This window comes from Chiloscyllium plagiosum, unplaced genomic scaffold, assembly GCF_037043375.1.
Source record: "Chiloscyllium plagiosum isolate Xiang-an unplaced genomic scaffold, Cpla_swu_hap1 HiC_scaffold_4, whole genome shotgun sequence".
In the NCBI taxonomy this organism is placed as follows: Eukaryota; Metazoa; Chordata; class Chondrichthyes; order Orectolobiformes; family Hemiscylliidae; genus Chiloscyllium; species Chiloscyllium plagiosum.
Genome location: NW_028270142.1, coordinates 30383424 through 30402924, shown reverse-complemented (window position 1 = coordinate 30402924; position 19501 = coordinate 30383424). Strand labels below are relative to the sequence as shown.

The following is a 19501-nucleotide window of genomic DNA, read 5'->3' as shown; positions in this document are numbered from 1 at the left end:
CACACCGTCCCACTCCCTGGGCCTCACTGCCCCTCTCCCCAGGCCACAGTCCCTCTCGCCAGATCACACTCCCCCTCTCCCCAGGCCATGCTGCCCCTCTCCCCAGTCTCACTGTCCCTCTCCCCAGGCCTCACTGCCCCTCTCCCCAGGGCAGAGTCCCTCTCCCCAGGCCACAGTCCCCCTCCCCAAGTCACACTGTCCCTCTCCCCAGGCCTCACTGCCACTCTCCCCAGGCCACACTGTCCCTCTCCCCAGGCCACACTGTCCCTCTCCCCAGGTCACACTGTCCCTCTCCTGAGAGCACACTGTCCCTCTCCCCAGGCCTCACTGTCCCTCTCCCCAGGCCACACTGTCCCTCTCCCCAGGTCACACTGTCCCTCTCCCGAGAGCACACTGTCCCTCTCCCCAGGCCTCACTGTCCCTCTCCCCAGGCATCACTGCCCCTCTCCCCAGGCCACAGTCCCTCTCCCCAGGTCACACTGTCCCTCTCCCCAGGCCACACCATCCCACTCCCAGGCCGCACTGTCCCTCTCCCCAGGCCACACCGTCCTACTCCCCAGGCTGCACTGCCCCTCTCCCCAGGCGACACTGTCCCTCTCCCCAGGCCTCACTGCCCCTCTCCCGAGACCACCCTACCCCTCTCCCCGGGCCATGCTATCCCTCTCCCCAGGCCACACCGTCCCACTCCCTGGGCCTCACTGCCCCTCTCCCCAGGCCACACTGCCCCTCTCCCCAGGCCACAGTCCCTCTCCCCAGGTCACACTGTCCCTCTCCCCAGGCCACACCGTCCCACTCCCTGGGCCTCACTGCCCCTCTCCCCAGGCCACAGTCCCTCTCGCCAGATCACACTCCCCCTCTCCCCAGGCCATGCTGCCCCTCTCCCCAGTCTCACTGTCCCTCTCCCCAGGCCTCACTGCCCCTCTCCCCAGGGCAGAGTCCCTCTCCCCAGGCCACAGTCCCCCTCCCCAAGTCACACTGTCCCTCTCCCCAGGCCTCACTGCCACTCTCCCCAGGCCACACTGTCCCTCTCCCCAGGCCACACTGTCCCTCTCCCCAGGTCACACTGTCCCTCTCCTGAGAGCACACTGTCCCTCTCCCCAGGCCTCACTGTCCCTCTCCCCAGGCCACACTGTCCCTCTCCCCAGGTCACACTGTCCCTCTCCCGAGAGCACACTGTCCCTCTCCCCAGGCCTCACTGTCCCTCTCCCCAGGCATCACTGCCCCTCTCCCCAGGCCACAGTCCCTCTCCCCAGGTCACACTGTCCCTCTCCCCAGGCCACACCATCCCACTCCCAGGCCGCACTGTCCCTCTCCCCAGGCCACACCGTCCTACTCCCCAGGCTGCACTGCCCCTCTCCCCAGGCGACACTGTCCCTCTCCCCAGGCCTCACTGCCCCTCTCCCGAGACCACCCTACCCCTCTCCCCGGGCCATGCTATCCCTCTCCCCAGGCCACACCGTCCCACTCCCTGGGCCTCACTGCCCCTCTCCCCAGGCCACACTGCCCCTCTCCCCAGGCCACAGTCCCTCTCCCCAGGTCACACTGTCCCTCTCCCCAGGCCACACCGTCCCACTCCCTGGGCCTCACTGCCCCTCTCCCCAGGCCACAGTCCCTCTCGCCAGATCACACTCCCCCTCTCCCCAGGCCATGCTGCCCCTCTCCCCAGTCTCACTGTCCCTCTCCCCAGGCCTCACTGCCCCTCTCCCCAGGGCAGAGTCCCTCTCCCCAGGCCACAGTCCCCCTCCCCAAGTCACACTGTCCCTCTCCCCAGGCCTCACTGCCACTCTCCCCAGGCCACACTGTCCCTCTCCCCAGGCCACACTGTCCCTCTCCCCAGGTCACACTGTCCCTCTCCTGAGAGCACACTGTCCCTCTCCCCAGGCCTCACTGTCCCTCTCCCCAGGCCACACTGTCCCTCTCCCCAGGTCACACTGTCCCTCTCCCGAGAGCACACTGCCCCTCTCCCCAGGCCTCACTGGCCCACTCCCCAGGTCACACTGTCCCTCTCCCCAGGCCACACCGTCCCACCCCCAGGTCGCACTGCCCCTCTCCCCAGGCGACACTGCCCCTCTCCCCAGGTCACACTGTCCCTCTCCCCAGGCCACACCGTCCCACTCCCCAGGCCGCACTGCCCCTCTCCCCAGGTCACACTGTCCCTCTCCCCAGGCCACATTGCCCCTCTCCCCAGGCCACACTGCCCCTCTCCACAGACTTCACTGCCCCTCTCCCCAGGTCACACTCTCCCTCTCCCCAGGCCTCACTGCCCCTCTCCCCAGGCCTCACTGCCCCTCTCCCCAGACTTCACTGCCCCTCTCCCCAGGTCACACTCTCCCTCTCCCCAGGCCGCATTGCCCCTCTCCCCAGGCCACACTGTCCCTCTCCCCAGACTTCACTGCCCCTCTTCTCAGGCCACACTGTCCCTCTCCCCAGGCCTCACTGCCCCTCTCCCCAGGTCACACTGTCCCTCTCCCCAGGCCACTGTCCCTCTCCCGAGATCACACTGTCCCTCTCCCCAGGCCTCACTGTCCCTCTCCCCAGGCCACACTGCCCCTCTCCCCGGGCCACATTGTCCCTCTCCCCAGGCCTCACTGCCCCTCTCCCCAGGCCAGAGTCCCTCTCCCCAGGTCACACTGTCCCTCTCCCGAGACCACACTGTCCCTCTCCCCAGGCCTCACTGCCCCTTCCCCAGGCCTCACTGCCTCTCTCCCCAGGCCACACTGTCCCTCTCCCCAGGCCTCACTGCCCCTCTCCCCGGGCCTCACTGCCGCTCTCCCCAGGCCACACTGCCACTCTCCCCAGGCCACATTGTCCCTCTCCCCAGGCCACATTGTCCCTCTCCCCAGGCCTCACTGCCCCTCTCCCCAGGCCACACTATCCATCTCCCTCTGCCACACTGTCCCTCTCCCAAGACCTCACTCCCTCTCCCCAGGCCACGCTGCCTCTCCGGAGCCTGCTGTGGCACTCCCCCGAGAGTTGTAGTCATTAGAGTCTATTAACACGGATATCAGATAATATTAGATCTCATGGAACTGGAAGCTGATGGAAGCAGGAACTAATGAAGGTCTGTTGAACTGTGTCTTTGTAGACAGTCTAAATAGTAATGAAGGTTCCATAGTTTGCAGTAGTGTAGTTTCCAATCCTCACCTATGAAAAGCATCCTGAACTTGGTTGTGATATTATTCAAGAGCAATAAGCCAGAGGTTTCCATTCATCTATTTAAATAATATTCCACCTTTTAATTCTTCCTACCAAAGGGTATGACCCCACACCTTTGGACATTAAACTCCATTTGCCAAGTGTTGGCCCATTCATTCAACTTAGGAATACCAGAACATGTAGTTTTCTGCTTTCTGACTCTGTCCTTTATTGAGGTGTCACATTAGCAGTTTCGGATCTCCCGGAACCCTCCTGGAATCCAGTGAGTTCTCATATATTTCCACCAATGCTTCCACTATCTCTGCAGCCTCTTCATTTAAAACGCTTGGAAGCTGGTCGTTAGGTGCTGACGATTTGTCTGCCTTCAATCCCATTAACCTGTTGAATACTTTGTCCCTTGTGATAGAAATGTGGCAAGATCTTCCGTCCCATTAGCCCACCATATCTTTGGGATGTGTATAGTTAACAGACTTTGATATTTTCAGGTGAGTGCTGAGCGGTGAACATGATATCGGGAGAACCCCCCTACTTCTTCACGAATAGTACGATAGGTTCTTTGAACAAACCAACAATCATCCATGACACAGTAGATGCAGCACAAAGCAACCCTTCCCTCAATGTTATGTTGAAGCATCAATTATATTAGGGTTAAATCACAGAGGGTGGAATGAAGCCATGGATTGTGACTCAGATGAACATATATCAATTCTGACACTTAATAATGTTTCGTTGTTTGGAGGCCCATTACTCCTGACTAATGATTCCTGAGGATAGTACAATGCTGGAGCCAGTGCAGATAAATATTAATGGGACTTCTGACAGATAAAAGTATCTTCTAGCTCTGCACCTTACCCTGGTTTGCTTGATTTGATTAATCCTCGAGAGCTGTTACACAGATTAGTTTAACAGAATCATGGCTGTCATTTCTCGGGTTTGGTAAAACACATTATCCTCCCTATATTCCTTTTCCTCTTCTGACTCACATTTTTCCTTTTGATGCTTGTGCCTTATTAAAGTTGGATGTTAACATCACTGAGGGAGCCACGGAGTTGTCAAATCAAAGTGTGTTTGATACAGTGGTGAGTCACATTTCCTCTGAAGCTTTCTAATTCCATAATCTGATTTTTAGTAGTTTTGCTTTCCATTAATATGTTCTGCAAGTGTACAATTTACCTTAAAGAGCTGGATTGCGGCAGTGTTTGTAAATGTTAATTTATATTCTGCACAATACTAAATCTTGTAAATTTTGTATTGTAAACTTTGCTTGGGTGGATGCTACATATGCTATAAGTTTACTACCAGACGTGGACTGAGGTTAAAGTCTAACAAAGGCAATTTGAGAATTTGAATTCAGTTCTTCTATTAAAGTCTGGAAATGAAAAATAGGTGTCAGTAAACTGGCCTTAAAGCTCTTGAATTATTGCTCATATTGTCGGGATGGAAAACTGCCATCTTTACCTGATGTAACATACATGGTCCTCCAGATCCACATCAATGTGGTTTACCCTTAGCTGCCCTCTGTTGTAGATTCGATTCCCTACAGTGTGGAAACAGGTCCTTCAGCCCAACAAGTTCACACCGACCCTCCGAAGAACAACTCACCCAAACCCATTCCCCTACATTCACCCCTGACACACAACACTACGGGCAATTTAGCATGGCCAATTCACCTAACCTGCACATCTTTGGACTGTGGGAGGAAACCGGAGCATCCGGAGGAAACCCACACAGACACGGGGAAAATGTGCAAACACCACACAGACAGTTGCCCATGGTGGGAATTGAACCTGGGTCCCTGGCGCTGTGAGGCAGTAGTGCTAACCACCTTGCCACCCCTAATGTTGTAGCTCAGTAATCAATTAATTCTATTAAACTATTAAAAGGTGACTCATTGACACCTTCTTTGGGCAGCTGGGGTGGACAATAAACATTGCCTTTGCCAGAAATGTTCACATTTTGAGAATTAATGTTAAAGACTGAAGATCTACATTTTCATGTTTTGAATATGAAGTTTAGAAAGTGGGAATAACTATTTCATTCTAAACACGTTTGACAAACAGTATGAGATTCCTTATCCTCAGTAATTTACTGACGACTTGATCTGCAACTTCTGTTTTCAAGTGACCAGTATCATCAATCAGTATCCACAGTATCAAAGCTGACCACTGGATAACTTATTTAAAGCTTTAGCTATTCTGGTAACATTACTTACTGACCAAAACTGGGTCATTAAAGAATGAAATCATGAAGGGCTTCTTTGTTGAAGAATGGTAGATTTGTGGAAATAATTCTCCCAAAAAGTTCTTGTTGTGGAATTTGCAAAACAGATATGGATAGATTTTTGTTAGCTGAAGATATATGTAAGAATATAGAGTAAACATGAAGAAATGGAGCTTAAGTACAGATCAGGCACGATCTAAATAAATGGCAGAACAGGCTTGAGGTATTGAATGATTTTCTGTTGTTATAATACTCCTGTGCATCAGTGCTGTTTTATAATTCTCATGTTACACAGCATGCCACAAATGTGATAAAAGTGAAGTGCATTATATTTACCAGTTTTCTTGTGCTTGCTAAATCTACCTGAATTCCAGAAATGATGATTTAAGTTTAAGTCAATCATTTTCAGTTGGAAACCTTAAACTTTAATCACTTTAGTCTTTGTATGAAATGTCAAAGTGCAAAACTGATCTGGTATTTTTAAGTATGGTGCCAAAATTCAGACAATAATGTTTTGCAATATGACATCAAAGTGTGTGTAGGTTAGTTTCTGGGATATACCTGAAGGTACAACAATGACAAATTGTGCAGACAAACTTCTCCTAAGATCTCCAAAGCGACAAAGACCTTCAAAAGAAGAAACTGCCTTAATACAAAGGCGACTGACTGTGTGGAGTTTGCACGTTCTCCCCGTGTCTGCGTGGGTTTCCTCTGGGTGCTCCAGTTTCCTCCCAAAGTCCAAAGATGTGCAGGTCAGGTGAATTGGCCATGCTAAATTGCCCGTAGTGTTAGGTAAGGGGTAATTGTAGAGGTATGGGTGGGTTGCGCTTCGGCGGGTCGGTGTTCACTTGTTGGGCCGAAGGGCCTGTTTCCACACTGTAATGTAATCTAATCTAATCTACAATGAAAACTCAGTTCTTGCAAACAAAATTGAAGTGCTCCAAATAAAATACAAAAATGTCCCCTCAGAGCCTGTAAATGCAAGCCTGCAAAACGAATGTGACAGCTGGCAAATACCTGCCATGTTGCCAGCTCATTAGAGCTTCCACCACAGGCTAAAGGCCACAGAGAAGGCAGGGAAAGAAGTGTGGTTAGCACTGCTGCATCACAGCGCCAGAGACCCAGGTTCAATTCCCGCCTCAGGCAACTCTGTGTGGAGTTTGTACATTTTCCCTGTGTCTGCGTGGGTTTCCTCCGGGTGCTCCGGTTTCCTCACACAGTCCAAAAATGTGCAGGTCAGGTGAATTGGCCATGCTAAATTGCCCGTAGTGTTAAGTGAAGGGGTAAATGTAGGAGAATGGGTCTGGGTGGGTTACGCTTCGGCAGGTCGGTGTGGACTTATTGGGCTGAAGGGCCTGTTTCCACATTGTAAGTAATCTAATCTAATCTAAAACTTCCCAAGCTTCGGAGTTTCTTCAAGTCATAACTTGGGGTCCGCTCCATAACTGGTCACACAGGTAGAAGCCACACACTAAGCTTTGTGGAGACAGAGTTGAAGCCAACTATAACTGTAACTGGGGCAACACGGTGGCTCAGTGGTTAGCACTGCTGCCTTACAGAGCCAGGGACCTGCCTTCGATTTCCGTCTCAGGCGACTGTCTGTGTGGAGTTTGCACATTCTTCCTGTGCCTGGGTGGGTTTCCTCCAGGTGCTCCTGTTTCCTCCCACATTCCAAATGATGTGCTGGTCAGGTGAATTGGCCATGCTAAGTTGCCCAGAGTGTTAAGTGCATTAGTCAGGGGTAAATGTAGGGCAATGAGTCTGGGTGGGTTACTCTTTGGAGAGTCGGTGTGAACTTGTTGAGCCGAAAGGCCTGTTTCCTCACTATAGGGAATCTAACCTAACCAATGAAAACTTCACTAGTTTTGGCATGACTGTTCAGCAATGTTAGCTGCCCATATTGAGCAAGGGAGCCAGAAAATGGAGCGAAGTCAAATTGTGATGGTAGGGCTTATACCATCAGTTTATAACTTGAATGTTTTTGTCTTCATCCCCATACGTTAGGACTTGTTAAAAATGTTGACCACTTTACAATCTCAGGGGTGAGTGAATGCTTCCTTTTTGGCTGGCCCCTCTGCTTGCCTTAGTCACTAAGACCCAAGAGAATGCACTCCGAACTCCTGCAGAAGAGAAGATGATTGTGCAGCTACAGAGCTGGCTGGCAGATATATTGAAACAGCCGAGGTACATTCAACCCTCTCAGGTTCCAACTTCTGAAGTTCCAACTGGTGAAAGTGAGTCTCTGAGTTGTCAAGACAGAGGACAAAATACGCTAAACGTAGAAAAGGAAATGGTGTCTGCCTTAATTTGTGGTTAATGTCATAAGGTCATTGACTTGACGAGCATACAGGTTCAGTAAAATCCAAATTCTGAGTTAAAAGGCAGTTTTTGTAGCAAGATCACAAAGATATAATCCAACGATTGGGACAGTGTGCTAACCAATATACATTAGCTTGGTGAGGTAGATTGCAGATATGTAGGAGACAGGGTTCAGATTGGCAGATTATCTGGATGTTGTTACAACAGGAATGAGGGTATATAGCATCACAGTATTGCTATGGCACAGAGGTGGCCACTTGGCCCATCATGTCTGTGCTTGTAGACGTGCCAATTTCCTGCATTAAAGGATGGTCTGCAACTGAAGGGAGCTGAGATCAGAATCTTCCTGGGTATGTTGATGGGAGCATTTTAGGGGCACATTTAAGTTTTATGGAGAAGAAGAGGAAAACAAGGAACCGGGGGAGCTTGGAAAGCTAAGCAAGCTCCAGGTGTATGAGAAATATGGAGGTGGGAGAATTCAAGGAGGTAAAACAGAAGAAGATGGAGAGGAGTAGCATCCACAGTCCCAGCAATTCACCTCTGTATGTAAATAAAACTCACGGAAACTGAACAAATTGGTTCAGAACCAATTGAACCTTTCTTAGTTTTACAAGTGATCAACCAGCTGAGCTGACATGATGGATACTCAGACTTTAGGAAGGGAATCCTTGATTCCATGTTGAATTGTGAATGGTGACCCTGAAAAGTATTTGAGTCAGATTAATCAGGAATTCTGTTATCATTCTTAATGAGTCAGCACTTCAAAATGTTTTAGTTATGTATTTCTGTCACAGATTTATCTTTACTGAATAATTCAAAATCTATTTTTAATTGTATGGGAGTGGTAAGCATTGAATTTCTGTCAAAAAAAACATTTGGAGACCCTTGATGGTAAGTTGAAGTGATGAAAGCAGTTCATTAGTGGGACTTTTGTTTCCTTTTCATATTGTGTTAAGATTTTATGTCATGCGTATATCAAGCGTTAACACAGCTGCCTTACCATACTTTCCAAAGATCAATGCAGAATCCACTCTTGGTGAGGAGCCCAAGGCCCCAGCAGCAGGTACAGAGCCACCCCAGGATGCTCTCTCTGCTGTGCCCAGTGTGGCAGCTGCAGAGGAGGTTGTGGTGAGTCCCACTGTTTGACTGCAGACTGATTTCACTCACAGTAAGTGCTTCATTCATCCCATCACCACAGCCATCCCCACTTTATTATTCCTCAAGAACATCGATGTTTTTACTCTTCAGTTTTGCATGTACGTATTTCTTGCCACCGAATCACTTGTGAAATTTATCCCCACCCTAGCCCCCATACTACCTGTTTTCCATCTTCATTTAAATTCAGCTAGGTTTGAGTATTCATTCTCTGACTGTAATTGTAAGTATGCTCCTGTCATTTAAATGACTCCAGAAATGAATGCCTAAACCACAGCAATGGGCCTGGTATTATCAACATAACCTGTGTAATACTAAATATATTGCACAATAGTTAGTTGTTAATTTGTCTGTACTGTTTTCCAACCCAGAATCAAACACTGTATCTGTGGTGTGCATTCCTATTGGCAAAATTGCGTATGTCTTTGTGTCCATGTGTGTATGTATGTGTGTATATCAATATCTATCTAAGCATTTGTGCGTGGTTGTAACATAGACACACACACACACACACACACTTCAAACATCTCTAGCACTTTGGACAAGCTTAAATCTGCAAATAACTGTAACAGTGTAGATCTCAAGGACTGTTCACTCCTATACCTAGCAAATGTGTCTGTTCAGGGTTTCTTTTTATCCTAGCACTCATTTACAACTTATTATGCTATTCCCCTGTCACCATTGAGGAAAAAGAGGAACAATGGAGTGTAGCCTGGGAATGATATTCTTTCTGATTTTGTTTCCTGACTTCCTAATGCAGAAGGAACAAACCTGTAATAGCATTTCCTTAATGACAAACTTGACACTAGGAGCACAGGTATCCTGAGCGCTATCTCTATGGGGATATATTTTTAATCATAGAATCCCTACATAGTGGAAGCAGGTCATTCAGCCCATCAAGTCCACACCGACAATCCGAAGAGCATCCCAACCCAGACCCACTCCCCCCCCCCTAACCTATCCATGCATTTCTTATAGCTAACCCACCTAACCTGCACATCCCTGGGCACTACGGGTAACTTAGCATGGCTAACCCACCTAACCTGCACATCCCTGGGCACTATGGGTAACTTAGCATGGCTAACCCACCTAACCTGCACATCCCTGGGCACTACGGGTAACTTAGCATGGCTAACCCACCTAACCTGCACATCCCTGGGCACTATGGGTAACTTAGCATGGCCAATCCACCTAATCTGCACATCATTGGATGCAGACATGGAGAGAATGTGCAAACTCCACACAGATAGTCATTCGAGGGTGGAATTAAACCTGGGTCCCTGGACTGTGAGGCAGCAGTGCTAGCCCCCAATCCACAGTGATTCAACAATCCACTAACCATAGGGCTACATCACGCTGTTCCACGGTATAACAGGCTGGTGCTCTGAGCAGCTGCTACACTAGTCCTAAAGGAAATTAGTGCTGGAAATCTAAAATAAAGACATATTATGAATACTTAGCAAGTCAGTTAGCATCTGGGGACAAAGAAAGAGTTAATGTTTCATAAGAACTGGTAAAGTTAGAAATGCAGTAGGTTTTAAGCAAGTGAAAGGTTGGGATGCAGATGGAGGAGACTAAATGACAAAAGGGTTGGTGGTACTGGATAATGGAATAAGCAAAGGAGTAGAGATTGTGCCCAGATGAAGGACGAATGTTTGAATGATGAGCAACTGCAGTCTGAAAGCATGAAAAGAAAAAAGTGAGAATAAAACCAAAGCCAGCAAAAAACAAAATGGTTACAGTCTGAAATTGTTGAATTCATTTTTAAGACATCTTTGCAGAAATTGCCTTTCAGTCTGCAAATGTGACCCTGAGCTTCCACTTGCTGTGAGCTCTTTGTCTGAGCCTCCTGCAGTGTTCCAATAATGCTTAATGCAAGCTTAAGGAACAAAAATTCATCTTTCATTTTGGTGCTTAATTCATAACCTTCCACACTCAGTATTGAGTTCAGTAATTTCAGATTGTAACCTCTACTTACATGTTTCCCTCGCATTGCTGGTTTTGTTTTCTTCTGTCATATTTTCCCTGCTTTTGCTTTCAATGATAGCTGTTCATTATTCTGCTTCCTCTAAATCTTTTATTTTTGCAAAAACAGAAATTGCTGAAGAAACTCAGCAGATCTGGCAGCATCTGTGGGGAGAAAGCAGAGTTAATGTTTAGATTACAGTGACTCTTCATCAGAACTGATAGCAGCTGGGAAAACATGGTATTTATGCGGAACACGAAATTGTGGGGGTGAGGAGGGTGGAGGGAGGGGGGGGTGGATGAGTGGAGACGGAGCCCAGATAAACGGAGATACAAAAAGGGTAGGCAGACATGGGGATTCTTGATAGTCAACCAGGATGTGAAGAAGTGAAAATAAGGCCTGAGAAAAGGTTAAAAAAAAATGGGTTGGCTAAATTGAAAGCAACCCAAATAATGTGATAATAAGACTAAGAGTGGGTGAGATTGGATGGGCTGTGCTAAAAGCAACTCATGTCAAGATAGGACCAGAATGTGGAGTGTGAGTAGAAAACATAGAAGGATGTGATCAGGCTGCAAAGTTATTGAACTCTATGTTTAATCCTAGGGGCTGCAGCATCCCCAGGTGGAAAATGAGATACTGTTCTTGGCGTTGCATACAAGAACTAGCGTGTGACATGAGCATGGCTATGTTGTGTGTATATTGGATACCTACATCTTTATCATCTGTCAGGGAAAACTGTCAAAATGGGAGTAAGAATGGAAGTCCTGGATTTGATTCTTGACCACTATTTTAAAGTGATTCCAAGTTGGCTGAGCTCCGGAATAATTCAGGCCATTAAGCTTCTCCCTTTTCTCACAGATTTCATCAGATCTTCTGAGCATTTACAGCATTTTTTGTTTTTAATAATAATCACAGTGGTTTTGTCTTGGTACAAATTCATAGTCTAAATGTCCATATTACCAAAAGATGCACAGCCTACCATTGCTCTGTTTAGTAGATTGGGCAGTCCATCTCAGTATTGAAGTGTTTTTGTCTCTGAACCTGTTGTCATGTTTATAAAAAGCACCCATTGCTAGAAAAATCATCTTAACCAATCAGCCATCCCTGAGACCACATCATGTTCTAATACTTAACACTTCTGAATTTAAAATATGATACTTGAGGTACATTCAGTTGAAATAATTCCCTTTTCTCCCATCAAGGAAATTAAGGAGCCTGAGGTGCAGGAGCCAGCTGTTAGTGCTGAGACTGACAGCACTGAGGTATGTAAATAGTACCTCAATAGCTGGACAAAAGAGTAGATAATCTGCTCAAATTAAATATTTATGATCAAATCTCATCCCTACAGATAGTTCTATGCAAATGAAATTGTTTCTTGTGTGTCAGAGATACTTCCTCATCCCATTATAAAAAAGGACAGTGATGTACCAGCCATTGTGTGTGGTTTATTGTATGGCAAAGCTTTACCAGCACTGGTGTTAATTCAGAATTTGAGAAAAGAAGAAACTGTGGGCTACGTTTAACACATTTGTGAGGCTTCTATTTTACAATGATTCAACACATTTCAACTGTGGCTTTGTCGTCTGCTGTGTATGTTCTTTTAAAAGCATGTGTGTTTCTGAGTCTAGATTAGAGTGGTGCTGGAAAAGCGCAGCCAGTCAGGCAGCATCCGAGGAGCAGGAAAATTGACATTTCGGGCAAAAGCCTGATGAAGGGCTTTTGCTCGAAACGTCATTTTTCCTGCTCCTCGGATGCTGCCTGACCTGCTGTGCTTTTCCAGCAACACTCTAATCTTGACTCTGACTCTGATCTCCAGCATCTGCAGTCCTCATTTTCGCCACATGTGTGTTTCTGCAGATCAAATTGAATGAATCTGTCAGATTTTCTCCGTAAAATAAAAGGCTATATTGTGAGGAGTTATTCTGTGAATGCTTTCTCTCTAGCTGAGTTTATGTCCATGGATTTAAGTGTCTGGGAATTTGTAATAGCAGGACAGAGTGTTCACACAGCCACCACTTTCCAAGATAATCTGGACAGTTACAATGGGTTGAATGATTTTCTTCTGTTGTAAGACTGTAATGGGGCATTTAATTCCTCCTTACCCCCAGAATACAAACAAAGTTGTGTGTTACTAATCTGATTCCTGACCCCTTTGCCAATCTCTGGTTTAGATGATGCCAGAATGGGGTGATGGGCCACCAGCCCACTCTAAACACTCGGATTGAAATTTTGAACATAATGAAGAAGTTGCATGCTTCATTGTATTTCCCCATTTGAGATATAAATATGAGCAGTCAGGTTCTCTGAACATGGTGGAATATTTTGGTATTTATAATAACATCAGAGCACCTCTCAGCTATCTGCTTCTAGGTTGGGAAGCCCAAGTGTTTTCTCACCACACAAACCCCTGACACTGGAGATTATTCACATGCCTCTTTTCTTGACTCTGCCTCCAATGGAGTATAGAACTATACAGCGCAGGAGCAGGCCCATAGGCCCACCAGGTCATACTGAGCATGCTGCCATTCTAACTAATCCTATCTGCTGGCATATGGTTTGTATTCCTCTAAAGCCTGTCTGTTCATGTGTCTGTCTAAATGGCTCTTAAATGTTGCCATCATATCTGCATCCACCATCTCCCCTGGCAGTGCTTTCCAGGCACCTACCATCCTCTATGGAAAGACTTGCCTCCCACGTCGCCTTTAAAATTCCCCCTTCTCACATTAAATGCCTCGTAGTAATTGACATTTCCATCCTGGGGAAAATCCCCAACTATTCACCTTATCAATGCATCTCATGATTTTATATACTTCTATCCTCCACAAATTCAGAGGGTGCTCAGCCTCCAATACTCTAGCGAAAACAATCTAAGTCTATCCTTACAGCAAATACATTCCAATCCAGGGCAACATCTTTGGAAACCTCTTTTGCATCCTTTCCAAAACCTCCACATCCTTCCCATAGTGTGGCAACCAGAACCTCACACAATACTTCAAATGTGGCCTAACGAAAGTTTTATACAGCTGCAACATGACTTGTATTCTATCAAAGTATTTGTGAAGGAAGAAGAGACATAGCTATTCTATTGGATGACTATTGTGCATTTGGTATGGATTTCATTCAGTTAGAAACTTCCTTTAACCATACTCTAGTGAAGTGTTAAGCCTTCGGTACTTTGCAAAGGATTTTGCGAAAGGGCAATTGGTAAAAATTATTTTACGGCAAGATTCATTAGCATCCTCTGTCCTCAGGTAGAGACCATTGCTGAGGCAAAGCCCACACATTGTTTTTAACAGGGAAATCAAATTGATATTTGAAAAAAGAGAAATACCGTGATTAGGGTTGTGGTGAGTAAGCAGGAAAGTGGTAAATCAAAACCACCAGTGCCATATTTGATGAGCCAAATAGCTTGCTTTTGTTATGCAGCATAGTACCATTCCATGCTCAATACAAATAAATCCTCTGTTTTATTCCCCATCAAGGAGATTAAGGAGCCTGAGGTGCAGGAGCCAGTCATAGGTGCTGAGACTGAAAGCACTGAGGTATGTAAATATTTCCAGAGGACTGGGTTAGATTTAAGTTGTATTACCTGCTCACTCCAGTTAAATATTTGCCATCTAGTCTCGCTTTTATTCAAACAAGGAAGCTGGAAACTTAAACCATGCTGCAATCATGTGGCAGATTATATTTTGAGAGCCTCGGAGATTATATCATGAGCATACCCAGTATTTTACAATTCTCTTCATACAATCTACGATCTAGATTAGAAAATACCACGGGATCCATTGAATTCCAGCGATGGTCTCAAGGAAAAGAAGATCCTAGCGATCCTAAAGCCCTTGTGTAGGTTCCTGGCAGGTGTAGTTCCATGTTGGAGGTGAAATTAGTTTGTGATGTGCAAACTAAAAATCTCCATCATGCTGCAATAAAAGAGTTGTGATTTTATGCTGCTGTTTCATCAAAACAGTGCAACAAGTAAATTTCCTCAATCACTTCCTGAGTCATGACCATTGATATCTCATTGAGTGAGTCTCAGTTTTTAACACTCGCCCAGTCTCTCCAAACTCCTTTGCGTAAAAGGTTAGACAATGCTGGTTTCCAATATCCAAGCCTGTTCTAAGGGGGTGTACACCTACAGCAAAAGCTTTTGCCCAGTCTGACCTCACAGTCACTATTTCTGGCATTTCCTATTGTTTAATTATTACTCATTCCTGAGACCTGTACTAGATCAGTATAAATATGAATAAGTTTTGATGGCATTAGAACCTATATTTTCTTAAAAATGATTGCAATTATCTTGGCTCATTTTGTCTTTTTTTTGTGTATATTTGGGATAGGTTGATGAGCATCATGGGAAATCTTGGTGTAAATTGTCATTGACAAGATTGAAGTAGAGAATATCAGTCAGATATTAAGGAAGCTTCAATCCAAAATCTCTAATAATTTAACGTTTTATAAATAATGGTATCTGGCTTCCTGTTAATATTTATCCATTTGTCATATCTGTATAAGAATATATTTTCTTTTTAATAGCTTTAATCCTAAACTAAAGAAATAGAGACAGATTAAATACTGATGTCCCTCACCTCCAACTCCCTCAATGAAACACTTTATACTGTATGAGGCATTTCTCCCAGTACAGCACCGCACCTTACAGAGTGCAGTATAAATTGTGGAGGAGGTTGTATCATTTCATGAGTGAGCAGCCAAGGGCACTATCAGTTCAACACCCTAACCTTCACACCCAGTTCGCTGTGTTCTAGTCAATGGCGACTCTCCACTAGGAGCAGAGGTGCTTTGAAGGCCCAGAATTTTCATTCTAACCTATGACAAAATAACACATGAAATACATTATACATCCTGAAACCCATTTGTGCGAACCCATTTTGACTGATAAATATGCTTCAATATACATACCACTCAAAGAACATAATGAAGAGTTGAACCAATGGATGCAATAGAAATTTAAATGTAATTCTTCAACAGTTGAATGCCAAGGCACTATAATCTTCTTGTACAAAATCTTAATTGTCCACATTAACATATAAAGGAACTCAAGTGCCGTAAAGACCTGCTTTTGAATCTGATCTGGCTTTTTATCTGACAGAACGTGACACCTGAGGCAGAGACGGAACAAGGCCAGGCAACGTCTGATGACTTAGAGCCTTCACAGGTACAGATCCAACCTCTAAACCCGATTCCTGTACCCAGAATCAGAAATCTATCTGTGAACATGCAATAGAAAACATGGATAAAAAGCTAATTATTACAGCTCATTCCAAAAGGTGATAGTCAATATAGAGCCATAGAGATGTACAGCATGGAAACAGACCCGTTGGTCCAACTCGTTCATGCCAGCTAGATATCCTGAATAAACTAGTCCATTTGCCAGCATTTGGCCCACATTCCTCTGAACCCTTCCTGTTCAAGACACCAATTAAATATTGTAATTGTGCCAGCCTCCACCACTTCCTCATTCCATACAAACACCACCCTCTGCATTAGAAAGTTGCCCCTTAGGTCCCCTTTAAATCTTTCTCCTCTCATCTTAAACGTATCCCCTATAGTTTCGGACACCCCCAACCCAGGAAAAAGACCTTTGCTATTCATCCCATCCATGCTGTCATGATTTTATAAACATCTATAAGGTCACCGTTCAGCCTCCAATGCTCCAGGGAATACATGCCCAGCCTATTCAGCCTCTCCCTATAGCTCAAACCCTCCAACCCTTTTCTGAACCCTTTCAAGTTTCACAACATCCTTCCCATAGCAGGGAGACCAGAATTGCACGCAGTATTCAAAAAGTGGCTGAAACAAAGTCCTGTAAAGCTGCAACATGACCTCCCAACTCCAATACTGAATGCACTAACCAACAAAGGAAAGCACACCAAACGCCTTCTTCACTATCCTATCCAGCTGCGACTCTACTTTCAAGGAACTATGAACCGACACTATAAGGTCTCTTTGTTCAGCAACACTTCCCAGGACCTTACCATTAAGTGTATAAGTCCTGTACTGATTTGCCTTCCCAAAATGCAGCATTTCACAATTATCTAAATTAAATTCCATCTGCCACTCCTTGGCCCATTGGGTTCATCTGATCAAGATCCTGTTGTATTCTAAGGTAGCCTTCTTTGCTGTCTACTCCAATTTTGGTGTCATCTGCAAACTTACTAACTATACCCCCAATGTTCACATCCAAATCATTTACATAAATGATGAAAAGCAATGGACACAGCACCGATCCTTGTGGCAGTCCACTAGTCACAGGCCTCCAGTCTGAAAAACAACCCTCCACCACCACTCTCTGTCTTCTACCTTTGAGCCAGTTCTGTATCCAAATGGCTAGTTCTCCTTGTATTCCATGAGATCTAACCTTGCTAATCAGTCTCCCATTGGGAACCTTGTTAAAGCCATACTGAATTCCATATAGATTCCATTCTGCTCTCATCAATCCTCTTCGTTACTTCTTCAAAACACTCAATCAAGTTTGTGAGACATGATTTCCCACGCATAAAGCCATGTTGACTATGCCTAACCAGTTTTTGCCTTTCCAAATACATGTAAATCCTGTCCCCCAGGATTCCCTCCAACAATTTGCCCACCACCGTTATCAGGCTCACTGATGTCTATAGTTCCCTGGCTTTTCCTTCTCGTTTTTCCTTAAATAGTGGCACCATGTTAGCCAACCTCCAGTCTTCCGGCACTTCACCTGTGGGTATCGATGATACAAATATCTCAGTAAAAGACCCAGCAATCACTTCCCTAGCTTACCACAGAGCACTCAGGTACAACTGATCAAGTCCTGAGCACTTATCCGCCTTTATGCATTTTAAGCTGTTCAGTACCTCCTCTTATATAATATGACCACTTTTCAAGATATCGCTGTTTACTTCCCCACATTCTATATCTTCCATATCTTTCTCCAATGTAAACACTGATGCAAAATACTCGTTTAGTACCTCCCCATCTCCTGTAGTTTCAAAGATTGGCAGCCTTGCTCATCTTTGAGCCTTATTCTCTCCCGAGTTACCCTTTTATCCTCAATTTATTTGTTAAATCCTTTTGGATTCTCCTTAACCCTATTTGCCAAAGCTATCACATGTCACCTTTTTGTTTTCTCCTGCCTAACAAATATTGTCCAGGTCTCACCACTGCAAGGGAGTGCACCAAGGGTGCAGGTTTAATAAGTCCAGTTTGGTGTTCCCAGTCAGAGTGCTGTTGTTCTACATTCTCTTAGTAAACTTGAATGTAGCAGCTGATAATTTCAACATCATGGTGATCATGGAGTCCAGACAAAAATCTCATAACAACCTCCAGCACCATATTGTCAATGCTGGGCATTGGTGGAATAACAACATCCTGGACCATGACATGATCTTCCAGGTTATGAGATCAAACCAAAATGTTTATAGGGGTTAGAGGGTCTGTTCATTTGCCACTGAGGGTGTTCCTCAGCATGGAATGCAAGGAAAAACATCACAATATTATTCCCCCCAGTCACGGAACTCAGAATAGGCAGGATCAATTTTTCAAATTAATAAATGGAAGGTATTGCATTTTGGTAAGATCAGCAAGGGTAGGAATTATACAGTTAATGGTAGGGTCCTGGGAGTATTGTTCAACAGAGAGACTTAAGAGTTCAGTAATATAGCTCTGTGAAAGTTGCATTACAGGTATACAGGGTGGTAAGGAAGGTGTTTTGCCACCTTGCCTCCATGAGTATTGAGATAGGAGTTGGGATGTCATGTTGCAGTTGTACAGGACATTGGTAAGGCTGCTTTTGGAGTATGGTGTACAGTTCTGGTCACCCTGCTATAGGAAGGATATTATTAAATTGGTGAGTGTGCAGCAAAGATTTACAAGGATGTCACTGGGATTGGAGGGTTTGAGTTCTCAGGAGAGGCTAGATAAGCTGGGACTTCTTTCACTGGAGAGTAGGAGATTGAGGAGTGATCTTATAGAGATTTATAAAATCATGACAGGCATAGATAAGGTAAACAGCAAAGGTCTTTTCTCCATGGGTAGGGGAGTTCAAAATCCGCGGGCACATATTTAGGATGAGGTGAGAAAGATTTCAAGGGGACCTGAGGGGCAACTTGTTTCACACGGAAGGTAGTTTGGTCGTGGAATGAACTGCCAGAGGAAGTAATAGATGCAGGTGCAGTTACAACATTTAAAAGACATTTGGACAGGGTACATGAATAGGTAAGGTCTAGACAGATATGGACCAAATGCCGGCAATTGGGACTAATTTAGTTTGGGAAACTCAGTCAGCAAGGACAAGTTGGACTGAAAGGTTTGTTTTTGTGCTGTATGACTCTATGAGTAAAACTTGAAAACATCATTTTGCATAAAAGACATTGGAAATTTGAATTCCTCTCCTCACCAAAAGATTGTAAATGTTTGGTCAATTTAATTTTCAAGACTAAGATTGATAGACTTTTGTTAGTGAACAGGGGATACAGGGTAAATGGAATTAGGTACAGATTAGCCATAATCTAATGGAATGTTAGAGCAGACTTGAGGCACTGAATGTCCTACTCCAACTGTTATGTTCCACACACTGCATTAAATGACTAAATCACTTCTGGTCAATGCTGGTAGAATAAATGTTGTTCGGTACACTGAAAGAACTTCTCTCATCTTCTTTGAAGCGCACCATGGAAATTTCCATGTACAGCT

General features: G+C 45.3%; 1 protein-coding gene across 9 annotated transcripts in view; it reads left to right on the top strand.

Annotated features, from left to right (window-relative positions):
• amph (amphiphysin) overlaps positions 1-19501 on the top strand; it is a 231425-nt gene that overhangs the window by 202256 nt on the left and 9668 nt on the right. For 4 of the 9 annotated variants that reach the window (XM_087986060.1, XM_087986061.1, XM_087986068.1 and 1 more), the window contains 5 exons: positions 4173-4235; positions 8710-8823; positions 12019-12078; positions 14299-14358; positions 15924-15989. In XM_087986060.1, coding sequence (XP_087842186.1) covers positions 4173-4235; positions 8710-8823; positions 12019-12078; positions 14299-14358; positions 15924-15989 — 363 coding nt within the window. The remainder of the gene's footprint in view (positions 1-4172; positions 4236-8709; positions 8824-12018; positions 12079-14298; positions 14359-15923; positions 15990-19501) is intronic. The other 5 variants (XM_087986065.1, XM_087986070.1, XM_087986066.1 and 2 more) reach the window with 4 other exon arrangements.